Source organism: Geotrypetes seraphini, chromosome 5, assembly GCF_902459505.1.
Source record: "Geotrypetes seraphini chromosome 5, aGeoSer1.1, whole genome shotgun sequence".
Taxonomy (NCBI): domain Eukaryota; kingdom Metazoa; phylum Chordata; class Amphibia; order Gymnophiona; family Dermophiidae; genus Geotrypetes; species Geotrypetes seraphini.
The window spans coordinates 206617774-206640985 of record NC_047088.1 but is presented as its reverse complement, the minus strand read 5'-3'; the positions used below and the strand labels follow the sequence as shown (position 1 = coordinate 206640985).

Here is a 23212-nt window from a genome sequence, read left to right as displayed (position 1 = left end):
GCGATGGAGGCTTTGGACTCTGCCATACGTGTGTCGCATCCCTTGAAAAAGAGGTGATCTAAATGACTAAAAGTCGTTAGAAACCTAGAGATTGCGGAGAATGCTATGCACTTTTTAAAAATGCAGTGATGAAAAGCTTGCCTCCCCATTCCTCCTCCCAGGAAGAAGGAAGGAAAAGCGAGAGCGGCATAAAAAGAAGGATGACACCACCTTAGAAAGAAATTGTGGTACTGTCTGAACTGACACCCCAGAATCTGTAAATCAGAAATAAGAATCTCCGCCGTACAAGGCCTACAACTCAGAAAACTGCTGAGCTGAAGCCATGGCCACAACAAACACCGTGTTCAATGTCACAGCCTTTAAGAGTCTTAAAAGACAAGGTTGAAACAAAGCCTTCTGTAAACTGCGAAGAAGTACCTTAAGACTGTACTCCGGACAGGGCTTCTTAAGAGGTGTATGAATATACTGTACTCCTTTTAGGAACTGAACTACATGAAGCTGAGAAGTAAGTAAAGAGTGAGATACCTAGCCCTTGTAACAAGCTAAGATTGCCACTTGAAGCTGAAGGGAATTAAATGCTAAGCCCTTGGCAATACGCTTGTGCCAAAAAAGAAAGAATATAAATCATAGAACTCTGGAAGGGTGTCAATGTTGAGAAGTACTCAAGAAAGGAAAAGCCTCCAAACGGAAGCATAAGCCACAGGTGAAGACGTCTGTATCGCTTGGAGAAGAGAAGAAATAACCTGCTTCGCATAAACCTTACACATCAGCCATGACTTTTCAAAAGCTATGACGTAATACCAAAATAGGATGAATATTCATGTTGATCAGACCCTAGGTGAAAAAATCCAGGGACACCAGGAATCTCAACAGTTCAACCGTCGAAAGACTCATCATATCTGCATAGCAAGGATGGTGCAGCCAATCTGGAGATTCTCTAATTACTGTGCCCTGAAAGCGAGCTTGAGATGGCAAATCCATCCAATTAACAGCCAGGGGAAAACACTTAAAAAGAGAAACCAGAGACGAGAAAGAAGCAACACTGCTACCCTCTCTGACTGCCACTCCCTGCGTCTGCTGAAGAAGCTAGGGAGCTTTGAATTTCGAGACGAGGCCATGAGGTCTAGTTCTAGGAGATCTCACTTTTATACAAAGAGCTGGAACGCCTGAGCAAATAGTTCCCAATTTCCAGGATGTAGAAGATTTTATTACTACTACTATTTATTATTTCTAAAGCGCTGAAAGGCGTACACAGCGCTGTACATTTTAACATACAATAGACAGTCCATGCTCAGATTTTGTGGTGAGAAAGTCTATCTAAACCCTTTTCCTGTCCTGTAAAATGATGCGCTGACAGAAGAGGAAGATGAAATTCCACCCATTAAAGTAGAACCATTACTTTACTTGCCAACTGAGTACATCATGTACTTTCCTGGTTATAGAGCAATACCATTGTCATAACACTCTCTTAAAAGACCTTTATCGTCATTCCAGAAGAATGGTCTGAAACTCCTGAAACAGTAGTCTGACCATGCTTCAGTCCAGAAGAATGAACGAGTACTGAGTCTCCTCTTAATACCAGACTCCTTGTGCTAAGGATTGAAGGCACTGAGCCCCCCAACCCGACAGCCTGGGATGTTTGGTGACTGAGCCAGTCCAGCAAAGACCGAGGCATGCCTTTGAAAAGATTAATCTCGCTGAGCCACCAAATTATATTGAGCGATGCTTGAGGAGTCTTCTAGATACTACAATTGGAGTCTTGAGATACCGGGAACCACTGGAAAAAAAGCGACTGCTGTAGCATTCTCATGTGAAAGCAAGCCGAAGTTCCAAGTGGAGTCACCACCATAGATCCTAGAACCTGTATAGAATCCCATACTCTTGTTCTTGGTGACTGAAGAAGGCAAACCTGAGACTGTAACCTGTCGCCCCAGTCTCTGGGAAGAAACACATTCCTCTCCTACATGAACAACATCCCCTGATATTCCAATAATTAGTACAGGAGAAAAGAGCTCTTTGGAAATTTGAAGATTCACATCCAAAGAATTGAAGAAAAGAAGTTCAAATAGAAGAAATCACCCGTTTGTGCCTGACAAATTGACCTGGCTGGAAGACATCCGAATCAAGCAGTCGTCTAAGAAAGAAAGTACCTGAATCTCCTGTTTGTGCCAAAACACCACCACTGCCCTCATTTTCAAAAATGTTCATGGAGCCATGGCTAGGCCAAATGGCATCTGCCAAAACTGATAGTGCTGCTCAATGAGAGCTAAGCGAAGATAGTGCAAATTCGGTGTCCATAGGGAAATTGTAAATATTCTCACAGTTTTTCTCCAGAAATGTCTAACTCTGAGAAACTAATTTACCAGAATGAGATCCAGCCCCCGACTGACCAATTCCCACGTCTTAGGCACTATGAAGCAAATGGAATAACTTCCCTTAGTTCCGGAAGAACTAAAACTACTGCCCCGAGTACAAGTAACACTTAAAAGCAGACAGTCGGGGAACGGCTGGACAAGAGCTGTAAATTCTGGAAGAAGAAAGGAACGTTCCCAGAAAAATCCAGCTTTGCGATGATATAAGAAGAAGTATGTTGGAATTCTGAAAACAGTGCTAACTCCATGTAATGTTAGCCAAAAACTTACTGCCTTTAAAGTGAAGACGTACTAGACGTAATTCAGAAGCTGCATTGACCGCCCCATAGGAAACAATCTGCACCCTAATTGTTATCAAATAAAGCTCACATCCCTAAAGAGAGCTTCAGGGATGATTCCAACAGCCACATAGCATTTGCTACTCTATGGGTTTGGGAGAATAGATAACTTGTCCCTGGTTAGAAGGAGCCACACGGCTCTTCCTGCCAGTTTGAGGGACTGACTAGCAGGTGCCATGAGAAGATGGCGACCTGAGAAATCTGTGCAAGAAGCTTTGAAAATTACAGTCCCTGGCACACTAGAAATAGAAAAGACAGTTCAGGAATCAATTCTATAGTGCTACCAGACACATACAGTGCTTTAGTGTTACCAGAAACACACAGCGCTGCACAGAGGCACAAAGAATAAGAAAACCCCTAAACCTACATAGACTCAGCCTTCAGGGACACCGAGAGAGACAAGATACCCGTATGAAACACAGGATACTCTCATGCCGCTGACATCACTGTGCAGCAAATTTGCCTTCTGTCGACCCATAACGGCAAAAAAACCAAGATTGGGCGGCTGAGAACAGGGCAGAATCTCTTTCTTAAGCACCGTGAGGCATAACAGTACAGTTGCAATTAAAGTAGTTAAGTCTTTTCAAGCAGAGAGAGTGGGGAAACATACACACAAGGTATATCATTGCAATAGTGGCAAAAGCTGTTGAAACACTCCTGACATGTAGAACCCCGAAAATAGGGAAGCCGCGGGATAGTGACCTAAGTCAGCTGCAAAATAAACTATGTGAACGCTGGTAATGGGGGGCGTGGCCTGCCTGTCTGCAAGGGAAAAGAAGAGGACTTGAGCCGCGAGCCGTGTCAGCCATCACTGCTTGCCGGGACCAGGCAGGCAGCCGCTTCTAGCGAGGGAGGGCAACAGAATGAAAAAAAAAAAAAAAAGGTAACGGGGAGAGGGCCGGGGCCTGCCTGTCTGCAAGGGAAAAGAAGAGGACTCGTCCCGCAAGCCACGTCAGCCATCACTACTTGCCGGGACCAGGCAGGCAGCCGCATCTAGCTAGGGAGGGTGACAATTAAAAAAAAAAAAAAAGGTTACGGGGGGGGGGAGGGGTGTTGGGTATTCACTCCATAAGACGCACCCTTATTTCCACCTCCTTTTTGGGGTTGGAAAAAGTGCATCTTATGGAGCAAAAAATACGGTAGTCACGGCACCAGAGCTACCTACAACGCCACAAATTGACACTGTCGATCGAGGCCAAACAAGTACAAAGAAATACCGTGAAGTATACAATTACAATTCAGTATTAATATTATTCACAACTTTATTATTGAGTATTACTATTATTCACAACTTATTAATATTATTCACAACTTTATTAAAAATATGGATTAATAATATATTTTGAACACAATTTTAATTAATACATTTAAACTCTGTCAACACCCTGTGGTTTGAGGGTTTTTTTGTGAGGATTCTCATTGGAAAATTAGTCCAATTGGCGCATTTCTGCACAATTCTTCATGGGCCTGATGTGGCCCACGGGCCAAACTTTGGAGACCCCTATAATAAGATATTAAAAATAAAATCTGTATACTGTATTTTTCGCTCCATAAGACACACCTGACCATAAGAAGCACCCTAGATTTAGAGGAGGAAAACAAGAAAAAAAACATTCTGAACCAAATTCTCCTACCAAGCTCTGCATCCTGTCGTCCCCCCTCTCTGCAAGGGTCTGTACCCTGTCCCCCTCTCTGGTGGTCTAGTGGTAGGCCGGGACAGGGCACAGAACAGGCAGGCCTTGTGGCCTAGTGACGGGCAGGCTGGCCTAGTGACAGGCAGGCAGGCAGGAAGGAAGGCCTAGTGGCTCTCTGGCAGGCTGGCAGGCAGGCCTAGTAGCTGGCTGGCAGGCAGGCAGGCAGAAAGGAAGGCCTCATACCCCCCATGTACTCCCCCAGTACCTTAAATCATCCCCCATGTACCTTAAATCATCCCCCAATACCAAGTGCCCCCCAGTACCTTAAATCATACAACCACGTGCCCCCCAGTACCTTAAATCATTCTCCCATACCCCCATGTACCTTAAATCATCCCCCCATACAACCACGTGCCCCCCCCAATACCTTAAATCATCCCCTCACGTACCCTCCAGTACCTTTTTTAATCACACACACACCCCCAGTACCTTTTTAAATCACACACATTCCCCCCGTACCTTTAATCATACCCCCTCGGTACCTTTTTAAAATCCTCCCTCCTTGGATGGCTCTCATCTTTCCCAGCCAGCAGTGCATAGGCCAGAACGCAGTGATCAGGATCAAGCCCTCTGCGCTCCTACCTGGGCCCACGCCGATCTCTGAATGGCTGCAGTCAGTTCTCGCAAGTCCCGCGACAGCTGACTGCAGTAATTCGGAGATCGGCACGGACCCAGGCAGGAGCGCAGAGGGCTTACTCCTGATCTCTGTGCTTCTGGCCTGTGGCGCCGCTGTCTGGAAAATACGCTGGACCACCAGGTACAATGGCAGCGGGCGGGCGGGTTTTAAGGATGCAGCTATGGCGGGGGGGGTTAATATGCGGCGGTGGCAGGGGTTTAAATATATGCGGCAGCGGAGGAGGGGTTAAAAATATGTGGCGGTAGGGGGGGGTTAAAATATGCAGTGGCGGGGGGTTTAAAAGATGTGGCGGTTGTAGCGGGCTTTAATTTGTATCTTCACTTCATAAGATGTACTTACATTTCCACCCTCTTAAGGAGCAAAAAATATGGTATATAAATACAAGTATATAAAATGTGTTTATTTTTATAAACCACTTATAGCCTAAGTGGTTTATAATCAGGACTCAAGCATTTTTCCATATCTGTCCTGGTTGGCTCACACTCTATCTAATGTACCTGGGGCAATGGGGGGGATTAAGTGACTTGCCCAGAGTTACAAGGAACAGTGTGGGATTTGAACCCACAACCTCAGGGTGCTGAGGCTGTAGCTCTAACCACTGCGCCACACACTCCCCACATGAGAGTATGTCAGTGGCGACCGTGCAACATAAGATCGAGCAACCATCAATTAGCTGGTATAGGCAGTATTAAGTTTCACAGCACTTCCCCTGAAGAAGCCTGTTAGTGTGAAATAGATCTGGTCTCCGTCGGGTTAGAAAAGATAAGTGCCTTTTTTGTGTTCAACTCAATATGTCATGTACAGCGTTGCTAATGGTTTGATCTTGAATGGTTGCTGGCTTTCTTCTTCTCATTTGAGCATGAGAGAAAATGAAATCTAAAGAAATCTAAATTAAAAAATAAATTATCAAAAAATCTTTTAAACATAAGTATTTAATTAAAAATTAATCAAACAGAGGTTTTTGACCTATGATAATACCCTAAACACTAAATTGGTGTCTTTCTATTGACTAGACTCCAGGGATTCTTTGAGGTCTTTTCTCCTCTGTTTGGATATTATTGTGCATCATATGTTGTTTTCAGTGTTCTACATTATTTATCTACCTTGGGATTGTTAATTTTTGAGCACTAATTTAAGGCCTTGACTGATTTTGTTTAGTTGGGAAATACCACCTAACAGTTTTATATTAACATATACTACCCCATAGTGAATGAACTGGTGAATTGTTCAATAACATCTTTAAAGTGTTAGGTGGAGCACCATTGTTTATACCATTACAAGTGTGACGTTAAGTGCTGCGACACATAAAATTTGACTTACTCCAACAATGTAGAAAACAACTCTCACAAGAAAATGAACTGAAATACAAAAGCCCAATATTAACATCTCTGAAATACTGAGTCACCACATTTGGACCATAAACGTTTGAGATATTTACTGTTAACTGCGCTCCCAATTTCCTCCCTGTGGAAAAAACGCAGACTTTACGTCTCCTTTTTTTTTTTTTAAATATGTCTCAGCATAGTGGACACTTGTTAATGATGCCATCAAAAGTAGGCCTAACTTGAAATAAACTAAAATTTAAAAGATATTACTCCCCCTTTTACTAAGCCATGGTAGAAGTTTTCTACCATGGCTCACAGCGTTAAATGCTCTGATACTGCTTAGTCACTCATAGAATTCCTACGAGCATCAGAGCAGCATCTGAGCATTTAGCGGTCCTGGCCATGGGAGAAACCTTTACCGCAGCTTAATATAAGAGGGCCATAGTAAAAAGAATATTATGTAAAAAATTATGAAAAACTAAAGTAACAAGACTATTCACCGCCAGCAAAACTTAAAGGTCTCAATAAATTAAGTGATGCTCAATGTACGTTAACATGCATGTACAATACTATATGAATGTAATCCCAACTATGTTAAAAATACAGCAAAAAATAAATGAATAATAAAGATTACTGAAGCACTTTTATTTATATTTAAAAAAAAAAACCCACCCTGCACAGTCTATTTATTGATTCAAGCCTGCTGGATAAACATTATCAAAATCAAATATGAGATACTGTTCCTTATGCAAGAGTATTTGATCCATATTACCCCCCCCCCCCCGCTGAAATTTTCAATTATAGTAAATACAAAAATACAGTGTTCACCCGCGAATTTGCAGTTCGCAGACTCACTAATTCGTGGTATTCTCTGACCGCCTCTTCCTGTACTAAATTCAGACTACACCAATCAGGAGCTGCATGTCAAAGCAGCTCTTGATTGGTGTAGCCTGACTTTAGCAACAGGAAGAGGCAGTTAGAGCATACCACGAGTGATTTTGCACCTGCTGGTGTCCCAGCTGCTCTCTCCTGCTTCGGCGCCCTAGCTGCCCTCTCCTGCCTATAAAAACCATATTTGTGGTTTTTCAAAATTTGCAGGACTTCCTGGAACAGGACCCCCGCGAATTTCGAGGGAGTACTGTGTACATAGATCATTAAAGGAATGATTCAAAGATATACAATGGTCAACTAAAGGTGCATTTAAACGTTGCCTCCTAATGTTATGCCTATGTTTAATCATTCTAGTTTTTATCTTCCTAATAGTCTTTCCTATATAAAATAATGCACAGACAGATGATAATGTATATTACATTCTGTAGTTTACAACTGGAGAGATGTCTCAAAATGTATCTCTTGTTGGTAGGTGGTTGTATGAATTCTGTAATACTTAATGATACTACACACACTGAACCTTTCTCACGGGAAAACGACCATATGTATGGTATGTTCTTCATTGTGTTGATGGTAGTGTGGAAGGAATAACTATTTCTTTGATATTTCTATCCCTAAAGTTTGCTACAATATGTCTCTTATTTTGAAAACAGGGCTTATTTTCTAAAATATGGCAATGTCTTCTTAAAACTTTTTTAATGTTATATGATAATGCTGGCAAGGAAGATGTCCTTTCAACCAAAAACAAAGTCTTTATTTGAAAACGTTGTCCCAACAAGGATCCTAGTTTCAATGTATACAAATGCCTTTCTCAGGGGACACTGGTTCAAAAACTGTAAAGCCTCTTGACGTAGCTGAGTGAAAAACTCTGAGCGTCAGTTTGTGGGATACAAAGTCCACTAAAGAAGACCCTCACACTGGATGGCCTGTGAAAACATCTTCCACAGAAATATGCAAGAAAGTCAAGGATTTAATTTTGTCAGACAGATGAATTAAGGGTTCCTGAATAGCTGGAAAATAATTAATGAAAAAGTTGGGCATGTCCAAGAATGCTGACGCCATGTCAGAAGGCCACGAGGCTCCAGTGCTGTCAGGATAACTTGGAGGTGCTCCATGAAAACTAAGTGAATTTTTTTCATTTGGTGACTGCAGATGAGACTTGGATCTATCTCAGAGATCCTGAGTCCAAAATGGAGTGAATGCAGTGGAAGCACAAGTCATCCCTCATCCCAAAAAAATTCAAGACAGAAAAGTCTGCAGGCAAAGTCATGGCAACTGTCTTCCAAGATGATGAAAGACTTTTGCTTCTGGAGTTCATGCCACAGAAAACAACCATAGCCAGGGAGAGTTACACCAACACAATAATCGCTTTGCAGGAGTCAATCGAGGAGAACTCACAGCAGGTGTGCTGCTTCTTCACGGCAATGCACCGGTGCACATGTCACAACAATCACAGGCTGCCATCCAAGAATGTGGGTTTCGCAGTTGACCCATCCATCCTACAGTTTTGACCTGGCTCCCTCGGATTATTTCCTGTTCTGAGTTTTGAAGAAATCTCTCTATGGACAGCAGTTTTCAGGTGATGAAAACATCAAGGAAGCTGTGACGTCCTGGTCTGAAGGTCAAACAGAAGAATTCTATTCAAAGGGGTTAAAGTCATTGCAGGAAAAGTGGATGAAGTGTATGGAGCTATCAGGGGACTACTGTACTGTATATACTCAAATATAAACTGAAGAGAACGAGAGGGTACTCGCTAAAGTTAGAAGGGAAAAGATTCCATACAAATGTAAGGAAGTTCTTCTTCACCCAGAGAATGGTGGAGGTCTGGAACACTCTCCCGGAGGCTGTTATAGGGGTAAGCACCCTTTAGGGATTAAAGACAAGGTTGGATAAGTTACTACTGGAACAGAACATATGCAAGTAAGGCTAGACTCAAATAGGGCACTGGTCTTTGACCTAAGGGCCGCTGCTTGAGCAGACTGCTGAGCATGATGGACTACTGGTCTGACCCAGCAGCGGCAAATCTTATGTTCTTGTGAGATTTTGGGGCTAAAAAAAGGCCCAAAAATGGAGGTCTCTGTTTATATTTGAGTCAAGCCTGGCGAGGTCGATCCTCCGGTAACCGAGGCACTTTAGAGTCACTCAAAGCCTGAACCAGCTTATCTATAATAATAAACTTTATTTTTATATACCGCCCAACCATAAGTTCTGGACGGTTTACATAAAAGAAAAAACTGAACAAATTCAGTGATACATACAATAATAAAAACCATCGCAGTGCAATAAAAATTTAAAACAGTAAAGATTTAACAAAGCATACAAGAATTCAAATTACATTTTTTCAAATAATTTATTTTTTAATAACTTCATAAAAGAGTAATAAGAATCGACTGAAGGAATAAGGGAGCTCAACAAGGCATTCATTTTTCCTGCTTGAAAAGCAAATGTTCATTCATGAAATCTCTTGTATCGGACAGATTTCAAAGATGGATACATAAACATATTATTAATTCGGGTAATCCTGTTAGGGTTATGTACTTTAAACAGAGAAGAAAGATATCCAGGAGCTAAATCAAATAATGGCTTAAAGCAGATACATCCAAATTTAAATAAGATTCTCGCCTCAAAAGGCAACCAGTGTAATTTTAAATAAAAAGGACTTACATGGTCAAACTTTCTAAGGCCAAAAATCAAACGGACTGCTGTATTTTGTATTAAGCGCAGTCTCTAAAAAAATTTTTTGTATGATCCTAAATAAATCCCCAAAAAGAAAGGAGCACCGAAAGGGGAACTTACTGAACTTAGTCTTAGATGCTGCATCTGCCAACCAATCCCGAAGCCACAGGTAACAAAAATCTCATGCATGAATACAGGATATCCGGGGCAGTACTTGGAGAGACCTCCCAGGAAAGGAACTTGGGAGTTCTGATCAATAAGTCGATGAAGCCGTCTACGTAATGTGTTGTGGCGGCGGCAGCAAAAAGGGCGAACAAAATGCTAGGAATGATAAAGAAGGGGATCACAAACATATCAGAGAAGTTATCATGCCGCTGTATCGGGCCATGGTGCGCCCTCACCTGAAGTGCTGGTCACCATACATGAAGGACACGGTACTACTCGAAAGGGTCCAGAGAAGAGCGACTAAGATGGTTAAGGGGTTGGAGGAGCTGCCGTACAGAGAAAGATTAGAGAAACTGGGCCTCTTCTTCCTTAAACAGAGGAGACTGAGAGGGGACATGATCGAAGCATTCAAGGTACTGAAGGGGATAGACTTAGATAAGGACAGGTTGTTCACCCTCTCCAAGGTAGGGAGAACGAGAGGGCACTCTTTAAAGTTGAAAGGGGATATATTCCGTACAAATGTAAGGAAGTTCTTCTTCACCCAGAGTGGTGGAAAACTGGAACGCTCTCCTGGAGTCTGTCATAGGGGAAAACACCCTCCAGGGATTCAAGACAAAGTTAGACAAGTTCCTGCTGAACAAGGACGTGCGCTGGTAGGGCTAGTCTCAGTTAGGGCATTGGTCTTTGACCAAAGGGCCACCGCTGGGCATGATGGACCACTGGTATGACCCAGCAGCGGCATTTCTTATGTTCTTATGGTAGCTACTGCTATAGCCATGGACATAGCCGAGGCACGCATAAGATCATACATGGCATCAGAGAGATAAGAACTGCCTAGCTCAATCTTAGCCACTTCCTGATCTACTAAGGACCAGTCAGCGGACTTGCGGTCAAGAACTCTCTCAGACCACCGGAAACAAGTCCAGGCCAGCAGACCGCCACAAATCGCTGCCTGGTCAGCCAGGGCTGCAACATCAAAACTTTATTTAAGCAGAGCCTCAATTTTACTTTCCTGAAGGTCTCTTAGGGATGAACAGCCTTCAACCAACACAGTATGTCTGCACCGAATGCTGAGACCACCGCATCAACCACAGGAGACTTGGTATCTTTATCACCATCAGGGATGGGGTACATAGGCATGCCACGGACTACACCACACGAAAAGGCGCATCCAGAACTTTCCACTAAGCATGCACTACATCCCAAATATCCTAATGCATAGGGAAAGAGCAAGATGCTGAACGGATCTCTCTCAGGACAGGGTCCACAACAAGAGGGGTCCTTAGTTTCTTCTTCAAAGTGTAAAATCGAAGACACCTGAAGAATGAGCTCATGCAACTCTTCCCATTGAAATATGCACACAACAGACACATCTTAACCAATTGGTGCCTCTAAAAAGTCTCCACCCAAAAAATCAGGCCCTCCTGACGGATCTGTAAGATTCTCCCCAAGATCCCATCCCTGATCCAGAAAAAACTTATCAGCCATAAAAGAATCCTCGTCCTAAGATGCCTGTAGCCGCTTGGACAAAGACTGAGGGGGTTGGACTGAGGCAGCTGCAGCAGGAGACTGAAAGGGGACGGACATGGAAGGGACAAACCTCCCCCCCCTAGATGACCCCAAGACTCCCAGCACCAAAGCAGGACTCCCAGCTGCCTGTAAATAAGCCTTGCACAGAGCCAACACCAAATCAGGGGATAAAACCCCCGGTGGCAACACAGCATTTATGTTTGGAGCAGAAGACACATATAAGACTGCTCCTGCCTTTCCAAAACAGGAGGAAGGTTGTCTAAGGCCGTGGGCAAATTAGACGTGCTTTCCACCAAAACTGAGGGAAAAAATTGCTACACTGTCACCATAAAACATAAGCGGCACCAAGGCATAGCCGACCCTCGCTGTTACAGAAACACCAGCAGTCCCAGATGCAGCTGAAATAGAATCCTCAGCGTACCACAACACCGAATCCGACAGACCACCGGCAGCTGAGGAAACCCCAGCGTGGGTGACAGGGAAAGCCCGGGGCTCACCCCCGCCAACGAGCGATGCACACGTGAAGGAGGAACCAGTACACCGACACCCGAAGCCAGGTTTCCCTCGAGGTAGTCGGAGCATTTCGTGCAGCTGCCAACCACATCCACCGAACGTCGCCCACAAAAGGTGCACTTTTTCTGTTTTTTTGAAGCACTCATAATGAAAGTGCCAAAAACCCACACACAACAACGCCATGTAAAAACGGCGTCCTCAGGCCTTTTTTCCCCTCAATACAAAGCTCCTTTTATTTCTTGTGTCTTTTATTTTCTCTTTTTTATTTCTTCTCACAGCTAACCAGCTGTATCAAGAAAAAAGCAGACCAAAGGCACTCTAAACTGAAGTCGGTGTCGGTATTGATGGCAAGGCATACAGTTGAGGCTCTTCTAGATTCAGAGAAACGTGGGGAGGTGGGGGAAGGGACTCAATCCTTCTGAGTGTGACACCCCTGAGGTTGGTAGGACCCCCAAAAGTCCCCCAAGCTCACTCCAGACAGACAAAGAGACAAGAAAGATTCACTAACCAGATCCAACAGGTCTTAACAAACCTCAGCACAGACTGAACACAGACCACTCCACCTGCTGGAGACTGAGAAAAGACTGATTGTAAGAGGGACTGCACAGCCCACTTGTACTAATAGAAGTCAGTGTCTCAGTCTCCACCTGCTGGTAGAGGAGTGTAAACTCATCCCTTTCTGTGCCTCTCTGGAGGGACGATAAAGAAACAGCTTTTGGTTGCACTTGAAGAGTTAAACTTGAATCTGTAGATATTTTGTCTCTTGGGATTGTACCTTCTTGGAAACTTACCCCAAGTAGACAAACAGGAGGAGTAAAAGGAGGGGAAGAAGTAGAGCATCCAACCGTCACTCAAAGAGGCACCCAATATGGACAAGTCACCCATATTCACAATGGGTGTTTTAGATTGAACATACTTGTCCATAGGACAAATCGTTTTTGGTGTACTTGCACCCTTCACCTTTCCTTTCCGTCTAACCATGATAGTAAAATCATAAAGAAACTTTTACCTCAAGGAGAGTCATAAATCAAGCTCTATTTCCTTTCAGCTCCTTTCAGGGATCCAAAGGGAATGCCCAGCGCTGCATGCCCAGTGGCCGCATGTCACTGGAGGGGCGATCTTTTAGGCAGTTGATTCGGCAGCATGTGACATCAAATGCCGCTGTTACTCAGCTTCTCCTTCTCTCTCTCACAGGGGGTCCAGCAGAAAGTGCATCCTTCAGCAAGCCACTGGAGGGCTGATATTTTAGGCAGTTGGCTCGGCGGTAGTATGAAACATCAAATGCCACCGCTACTCAGCCTCTCCTTCCCACTTTCCAGGGGGGTTCGGTAGAAAGTGCTTTCTCCAGCAAGGCACTGGTGGGCTGATCTTTTAGGCAGTTGTTTTGGTGGCAACGTTTGACATCAAATGATGCTGCTTACTCAGCTTCTCCTCTCTCCCCAGGGGTCCAGCGGAAAGTGCCTCCTCCAGCAAGCCATTGGCGGGCAGATCTTTTAGGCAGTTGGTTCGGCAGCAGCATGTGATGTCAAACACCACCGCTACTCAGACTCTCCTTCTCTCTCGGGAAGTTTGGCAGAAAGTGTCTCCTCCCTGACTGATGCTTTCTATGTTGTTCCCTCCCCACCCCCAATGATGCTGCATTCTTACTATCTCCAACCGATGTCCGGGAATCTCAGAGGGGACAGGAGTCATTAGGCCTTGAGCATGCACACAGATGCTCAAGGGCTCGCACTGGATTGGCATACACCAGCAACAGCTGTTTTCCTCTTCTGGAATCTGCTACTTGGAGCACCAATGGTAAGGCTCTCTGTCTCCATTACCTGCCTAAAATTTATTGCTGATGCACTTCTTCTTCCCTGTCCTCACTGGCTGCTACTGACTGTCCTCACTGGCCGCTACTGACTGCTTCTGTGTCCTATCCCCATAGCTTTGGCTGTCTCTAGCCTGTGTGGCTGTGTCAATTCCCTCACCAGGTCTGTGTTTCCAGCCTTTATGGAGGTATTGATCCTATCCCCAGGCAACCTTAGAAACATTCTTGTGAAGAAACTCTGGTGATCTTCTATCCCTTTCTTGCGTCTCTCAGACCTCCTACAATGGTCTCATGGTTAGTGTGTTAAAATATACGCAATGATATCTAATCTTTGCAGACTCTCACCAGGATTACCCAAATTTATAATTTCAGGTTATATTAGAGTCAACCTTTTTCTTATCCTTTTTTTGAGGAAAAAGGGCACCTCAGTTTAAATTCGGATCAGTTTATATTCAAGTATATATGGTATATCGAAAATTAAATTAAAAAAATTTTGATAACTCTTTTCTTTCCTACTGAAGTAGTTAAATTATTGAACACCCCTCATATTGCCATTGGATAGAGTAATCATAAGCTGTTTTCTTTTTATGTGAAAAAGGAAAAAATTACAGGATTTAGATATTTATGAAGACTGAAGTGAGGGATCGCTTTGAAATAAAAGATTTGGCTGCAGCATGGATACTAGAACTTAAGTTTGATGAAGTTTTGTCAGTAGATCAAATGCTTAATTGTTGGAAATCAACTTTGATTGACTCATTAGATAAGATAGCACCTGAACGGGAGATTCTGGTGAGACAAAATTATATACCTTGTCCATGGCAATGTTCTGCTATTATATGGGTTAGATGTGAAGAGCACCAAACAGAGCGGAGATGGCAGAAATCAAATGATATTGATGATTTAGAGGTATAAATTACAATTGATGGAGTTTGTATAGCCTTATGTGAACAGAAGAAAGGTGAATATTATAAACAAAAAGTGAAAACAGTTTTGAATGGATCAAACGAATTGTTTAGTACAGTAAAACTGTTAGTGAAAGGATATGAGCAGAAAGATTTGAAACAAGGACCTGTGATTGCTAGGAATTTAGGAAAGAAAATAGAATAGAGAGATTATCAAATTGGAGGTTCTGTGCAGTTGCGGAATGCAAGTATTATGAGTGATAATGAATTAGGAAATTGGGATGAGTTTAAAACTCTAGAAAAAGTGAATTATATTAAACTGTGAAGAAGATAACTCCAACGCATTCACTAGCTGATCCATGTTCATCAGGAATATTAAAATCAATGAATGATCAAGTTGCTCCAATTTTGACAATTATGGTCAATAAATCATTAATTTCGGGAGAATTTCCAAGTCAAGTAAAATGTGAAGCCACTCTTGAAAGAAGAAAAACTGGATCAAGATATATTAAGTAATTATCATCCAATCTCAGTTTTACCTTTTCTTGGAAAAATGATTGAGAAAGTGGTATTGGATCAATTAGTTCAGTATGTAGATGGATTTAGAAGAGCACAGAGTGTAGAGGCACTGGTAATATCAACTGTCAATCAGATGAGCAAAGGAATGGATAAAAATCAGAATTTTTGTTTCGTCTCTATAGATGTTTCTGGAGCATTTGATTCTATTGACTTGAATTTATTTCTATTAAAGCTAGGTGGGTGACTGGGTGTGAATGGGAAAGTCCTTGAATGGTTTTCATCTTATTTAACAGATTGAACAATGCAAGTTTTGAATAAATGTGAAATTTCTGAACTGGTGCGAATGGGACCAGGTGCTCCTCAAGGGTCTATTTTATTGTCTCTTCTTTTTTAATGTGTATATGGCATCCATAGGTGAAATTTTAAGAAACTGAATGTAGAATATCTCAGCTTTACATTGATGACATACAGTTCTTTCCTGTACATGGATAAGGAGAGGAATTTGTTAACAGATTAAACAGATGTATGAATTCAGTTGGTGAATGGATGAGTGAGAATAAACTAATTCTGAATGAGGCCAACACAAGTCATGTTCGTAAGAAAAACAGAACAGGTTTGGCCTATGGAAGTGAAAATAAATAGGAGATTTTGTGATAGCTATAAAGAGAGAGATTCATTTATTAGGAATTATGTTAGATTCCAAGTTGACAATGAGTGCACAAATAGTACAAGTGGTACAATCATCATTTTTCAAATTATACTGGTTGAAGAAATTAAAACCATTGGTCTCACAATTGGATTTTCATACAATTCTGCAGCGTCTTGTTCTGTGTAAAGTGGATGACTGTAAAGCATTATATTTAGGAAAAGCAAATTGCAAAATCAAAATGCTACAGTTAATTCAAAATGCAGAAGCTCGAGTTTTGATATAACACCAATTTTAAAGCAAATACATTGGCTACCAGTAAGATGTAGGGTTCAATATAAGGTTCTGAATTCATCAGGCTTTGTATGGTCAGGCAACAGGGTATCTACAAAAAACATTAGCACTGTGTATGCCAAAAAGATAAAAACATAAGAATTGCCATAGGTCCATCAAGCTCAGTATCCTGTTTCCAACAGTGGCTGAACCAGGTCCCAAGTACCTAGCAAAATCCAAGCAGTAAAACAGATTTTATGCTGCTTACTCTAGGAATAATAAGACCAGAAACAACAATGCATTTGTTAGTGGATTCAGCACATTATATGCCAACAAATCAGGACTCATTTTCAATAGGAAGGGCCAGGTTGTGGAATTTATTACCAGGTCAATTATGCTCATGCAAAAATGTTCAGCAATTTAGACAGCTGCTCAAGACTCATTTATTTGTGAAGGAGTTTTGTTGCTGAGGTCAATATAAAAGAAGAAAGGATGCTATGTACTAATGTGTGAAGAAAGGGTAATATGTACTAGTGCTGCCCGATTCAGGGAAAAAAATTTTTGATGCGATTCAGCCTACTGAATCGATTTTCGATTCGATTTTCCTGCCTAATTGGGTGGGGTTTTTTTTCCAAACATCCTGGTGGGTTTATTTTATAGCCTCTTCACCCCTTTACCTCTCCTACCCACACTGGTGCTGTGGTGTAAACAAAATAAACAAACAAAAAAGACTTTTCCTCTCTCTGTTAAATCCTAGCTCATGTTCACAGTCTAACACCAGCTCTGGAAGGAAACACATTTTAAATCTGACATATTGTAATCACAAAACAGAAAATAAAATTATTTTTTTCTACCTTTTGTTGTCTGATCATTATTCAAATAATATTGGTCCCAGGCTCTGGTTGTCTTCTGATCAGGGTCTCCTTCTTTCTTCTTTCTCCCTGCTAACCATCCATCTTCCATCTATGTCCTTCCCTTCCGTTTCCCTTCCCTCCCCCACCCCCCACCAGGTCTGGCATCTTTCCTTTTTTTCATCTCCATCCCCCTGGAGCTGCAGCGATGGACTCCACCATCTCTCCTTTTCTCAACTACCCTTCATCCAGCATCTCTCCCTCCTTTCCCACCACCCCAGGGTCCACCAGCACTCCTTTTCTCTTCCCAACTACCCTCCTATCTAGTATTGTTATCCCCCACCCCCTCCACACCATCCCTTGTGTCCAACTTCTCACCCTGTTTCTTTATTTCCTAAATCTCAATGTCCTCCCTCTCGTTTTTAGTCCCATTATTTCTCCCCCGTTATATGCATGTCTCTTTGAACCCCCTCTTCCCTCCCTCCATGCACTTCTACTCCAGGGCCACCCTCCCCAGAAGACATGCCCCCCCCTCCCTGAAGGGCTGTATGTTCTCACAGCTTCTCCTGAAGGCCTGCCTCCACTGAAGGCCTGCATGTTCCCCCAGCTTCCTCTGAAGGCCTACCTTCCCCCTCCAAAGGCCTGCATGTTCTCCCAGCTTCTCTTGCAGCCTGCCCACCCCCTCCAAAGCCCTGCATGTACCCCCAGCTTCCCTGCTCTTACCTTAACATAATACAGCAGCCTGCAGGATGGCCGGTGCTGTAGTGATCCTTGCAGCTGCTGCCATCATCAGCTGCACGTTCCCTCTGCCGCGAGCAGAACCGCGGCAGAGGGAACGTGCCGCTGATGACAACGGCAGCTGCAAGGATCACTACAGCACCAGTGATCCTGCAGGTTGCCGTATTATGTTAAGGTAAGAGCAGGGAAGCTGGCCGAACATGCAGGCCTTCGGAGGAGGGGGGCAGGCCTTCCCGACTGATCCTCCCCCCTCGCTCCCTAAAGCAGCAGCGGCAGTGGACAGCCAGCAACAGGCAACGCTGCCACTCCTGCTTTAGGAAGGCATGGGGAGGAGGATTGGTCACCGATTCAGAAGGCCAATTTTTTTAAAAGCAAATCGATTCACCTGATTTGAATCGGAAATCGGGCAGCACTACTATGTACTAATGTGTGTAGTTTTTGTCTTCTCTATGAATGAATTGTGTTATGTGTAGCTGTAACCCACCTAGGTGTTAGGCAGGAAAGAAAATTTTAAAATAAACAAATAAATGAATTTTGCCTTACACCTTTTAAGCCATCACACAATTCAAATCGGTTGCCAGCAATAATAAAGCTAGGTTTAATGACACGACTGAAGAAATCTCTCTTTTCAGGCATTCTCAGGATTTAAGTCACATCAAAAACCAAAGTTCTTAGTGCAATAAAAATTACTTACTCTACATTCTTGGTCCATTCTGGAGGGCTAGTCATGGTCATGAACACACAATTGGTCAAAATAGTGCACATAATAAACATACTGAATAAGGTAGAGTTTAGTCAAGGAATCTAAATCAGAAAGTCTCATAATTCAACAGAATACACTTATATTTAAAGGATACCATTTACCAAACTAAGCCTTTTTTAGTGCATTCCTGAAAATGAAAATAATGGGGAACAAAAAGGAGTAAATATGTGCGTGACCTAAGGTAATGATAGTATGGATTATTGCACCTTACTAAATCAGCTCCCTAGATTTTAATTGTTAATATTTTAAAATCCATCAATTACTAATAATATTAGCTCTTAAAATGATTACAAAAAGGCCTAAGACTATAAATCAGGAGCTGATTGGAAATTGCTATACATACACCCAAATACCATCCAGAAGAATACAAATATATAACTGTGTAACTGGAAAGGAACAATTAACCAGTTTCTCTTAATAAGTGGAAAAAGGCCTCAGTGTTACCCAGAACAACAGAGCCTTGTATGAATTAACTAACGGCGAGAAGACACTATGAAGTGGGCACCATAAGAAACTAGCTGTCTGTAACTACAAAAAACATTTTGGCCCCGATTCTATAAAGGAACGTCGAGAGAGGGGAGATATGATCGAGACATTCAAGTATCTCACGGGCCGCATCGAGATGGAAGAAGACATCTTCTTCTTCAAGGATCCCGCGGCAACAAGGGGGCATTCGTGGAAAATCAGGGGCGGGAAACTGCACAGTGACACTAGGAAGTTCTTCTTCACTGAAAGGGTGGTTGATCGCTGGAATAGTCTTCCACTTCAGGTTATTGAGGCCAGCAGTGTGCCAGATTTTAAGGCTAGATGGGATAGACATGTGGGATCTATCCGCAAAGATAGATAGGGAGGGTCACTGGGGTGGGCAGACTTGATAGGCCGTGGCCCTTATCTGCCGTCTATTTCTATGTTTCTATGTTTAAGTCATGCTTAAAGTTAGGCGCGCTTTAGACGTCCAATCTAAGTGGTTAATGAGCCAATTAAGGGTCTTAACTATTACTACTACTATTATTAATTATTTCTATAGCGCTACCAGACGCACGCAGCACTGTACAGAGTCACAAAGAGTAAGAAAACAGTACCTGCTCGAAAGAGCTTGCAATCTAAACAGGCAAGACAGACAAACAATATGTCATGGATACAGTTAAGGGGAACGGTTAATCAGCTGGCTGGGTTGGTTAACAAGCGGTAATTGGTACTTAGGCATTCAAAGGACGTAGACACCACTTTGTAGACACAGCCACAATTTCATGGATGCCCATGTTAAAACTCACACCTAACTCAATAGGTATGGGCGTGGAATGGGTGTGGTTTGGATAATGATTCAATTTGGGCGTTCTTCGATTCAATTGCATAACACTGAGCGACCTAGAGCATCCATAGGAATCTACTAAGCTATCATATCACTGGGCATCAGTAGCTCAATAAAGAAAAGCCCTGTGCTCATCTTCCAGAGGTCATGGGTTTGAATCCCAACCAGCTCCCCCCCAGCACATATTTTAATTGTGGCATTCTATCTTGCAGGTGCACCTTGATGATCTCACAATGAGGTCACCATTGTGCAGCTGCAAACCTCCATTTGCAATGAAGTAGAAGCCATGCTGTTTGAAAGAGGAGGGAACTCTTGATCATATGCTTTTTCATTGTACTCTGGTCCGATCCTTTTGGACTCAAATTTGGAACACCATACAATCTATCACCAACTGCTCGGAAGAGATCTCTATGGACATTATAATCCTTCGCTCTCAACATCCCTGTTTCGCACAATCAAACTGTCCTCCTAAGCTCATCGATACCATGTTTGTGACTGCTCTCATGCACATTCTGAAAAATTGGAAATCATCTTCGTTACTAGACTATACTTTTTGGTGGAACTCTCTGAGTATGTATCATAGATTTGAATCCTATGCATATGAGAATAAAATTGCATTCCGAACCTCCATGAATTTGAAGAGCAAAAAATCACCCTGGTCATTCCTGGATTCCTATGTACGCTCTACTTCGTAGACACTCCTGTCCCTCTTTTCTTCTTTCTTTCTTTTCTTGTTCTCCTTCATCTTTTTCTTATATAGTCTTCACACGCAGTTCCAATACTTGGAGCTTTTCTTACTGCTATGGTCTTCTACAGTTAAATACATATTTGCAGATTCTTTATACACAAAGCTTTATTTTGTTTTTATGTATTTGAACTGCTCCCTGTATTTTTCAAAATACTCAATAAAAATTATTGAACAAAAAAAAAAAAGAAGAAGAAGCCATGCTAAGGTAAGTTATGTATGCAATCTATATATTTTTGTCATGTGCTTTATTTGCTGAATCTACCTGTTTCAAAAATGACCTCATTAGAGCAATATTTAGTGAGAAAAAAAGGGTAGCTTTTTAGCAAGAAACATAAAGCTGTTTTTTTCATGTGCTGTGCTTCAGTTAATGGATCTTTTCCTCTGTTTGCCCAGAAAAATAGAAGGTTTGGCATGCAATATCTTTGTATTGATGTGCCCTGTTTATGTGGTACAAACATAGAAACATGACGGCAGATAAAGGCCAAATGGTCCATCTAGTCTGCCCATCCACAGTAACCATTATCTCTTTCTCTCTCTGAGAGATCCCATTTGCCTATTATTAAATGTATTAAATATATTTTGAGTTTAATAAAGCAAAAATAAAAACCCAGAGAGCTATTTAGCAGATCGCATTAAGGATGTCCAAACTGTGCCTAAGTTCCATCCTTAGAACTCAGATCTATCTGAAGCCTAAACTATGCTCAAAAGTAGACTTCCTTACAATGCCTATAAGACCTAGTTTTACAATTGCTATGCAGCTTGCTAGCTCACTCTGTAGCACACTGGTTAAACTTAAAGCCTTCTACCCTAATGTTGCTGGTTCAAATCTCAGTCACCCTGTCTGATGGAAGAGAAATACTGTAAATAAAAGCATTAAACAGATCCAACTCCAAGTATTATGATTATAATGAAAAACAGCACAAAATCGCCATTCTAATAACATAACAATAAAATATTATAACATTAAGGACATTGTTTGGACGTCTAAATCTCACCTAAAACCTTATTCTCTAAAGCAGCGTTTTTCAACCTTTTTACACCTATGAACCGGCAGAAATAAAATAATTATTCTGTGGACCGGCATCGGTCCGTGGACCGGTGGTTGAAGAACACTGGGCTAAGTCGTGGGCCAGACCCCACCCATCTCTACCCAATCTCCACCCCAGACCCCACCCCCATAACAGTACTAATTGCACCTTGCACGTCCCGTACCTCATCTGGAAGCCTTCCTTCTGACGTTGCAACGTCAGAGAGAAGGCTTCCGGTTCAGGCGCAGGATGCCCGTAGGAGCCACTGCCTGTGGTTTTGTGCACTGAATCAGTTAGGAAGAGGGAGCTGGCTCGAAGATAATGCCGCATCGATCACACCGTGGACCGGCGGTTGAAGAACACTGTTTTGGGCCTGATGCACGTGCTGGCCCTGTGGACCGGCAGGAAATTTCTGTGGACCGGCACTGGTCCATGGACCGGTGGTTGAAGAACACCGCTCTAAAGGACGCTTAAAAAGTTAGACTTCTAAACAGTGCTGAACGACACTGAGCGCAATTCTACAAAGGACGCCTAACCTAGATGCTTAAACAGCGCCTAACTTTAGACACATTTTGCAGAATCAGGGCCTTTCTGTATTCCTGCAACAGTACCCATGCGAAGAAAAGTACATTGTTTGAAAATTGGGATTATAGAACTTGAATACTTATATGGATTTATTGATTTTTCATTTGGATTATTGAATTTAAACACTTTCGTGACTAAGTGGAGTATTTTGACCTATGGTGTGTCGGACCTCTTAATTTCTTAGAAGTATGTATTTGCTTTGGAAGCGGACTTAAAAGTTTGTAGAGTTTGTAGAAGTCTTTTTTCTCCACTTATTAAGAGAAACTGGTTAATTGTTCCTTTGAAGTTATACAGTTATATATTTATATTCTTCTAGATAGTATTTTGGTATGTGTGTGGTATAAGTAGGCCTTTTCATGAATGAGTGGTTCAAAGTAGCCTAAATGCAAATTAACACACATGTTATTTAATATGGGCCCCATTCTATCCAAGGGACCTATTCACTAAGGGGTCCTTTTGCTAAAGCATGATAACCGCTTTAGCACAAACTAAATATTAGCGCACACTAAACGCTAACGTGTCCGTAGACTATAATGCACACATTAGCGTTATGCACGCGTAGTATTTAGCGCGTGCTAAAACGGCTAGTGCGCTTTAGTAAATGTACCCCTAAATAACACAATCACCTATATTAACATAATGGCTTATAGGTCTTATGAATAGGTATCCAAATATTTTAAATCAGGTTACCAGAAATAAATTATACGTCTCATTACATCAGTTAATGGATGATCACCTCATTACATAAACAGCTAGAATTCAATAATCTATATGTTCTGTATTTCTAGAACAAGAAAAATGTTAATATCCTTCCAGAAAATAATATGTGCATATACTGTAACAAAATGATACTAGAAAAACTTTATAGAAGAAGGAAACAATAGTTTTGCAGCATT

At 42.2% G+C, this 23212-nt stretch overlaps 1 protein-coding gene across 1 annotated transcript in view; it reads right to left on the bottom strand.

Moving 5' to 3' along the window:
- Window positions 1-23212, bottom strand: part of LOC117360618 (sodium channel protein type 2 subunit alpha-like) — a 349967-nt gene that overhangs the window by 302591 nt on the left and 24164 nt on the right. The window contains exon 4 of the mRNA XM_033944654.1: window positions 18575-18664. Within this exon, the coding sequence (XP_033800545.1) occupies window positions 18575-18664 (90 nt within the window). The remainder of the gene's footprint in view (window positions 1-18574; window positions 18665-23212) is intronic.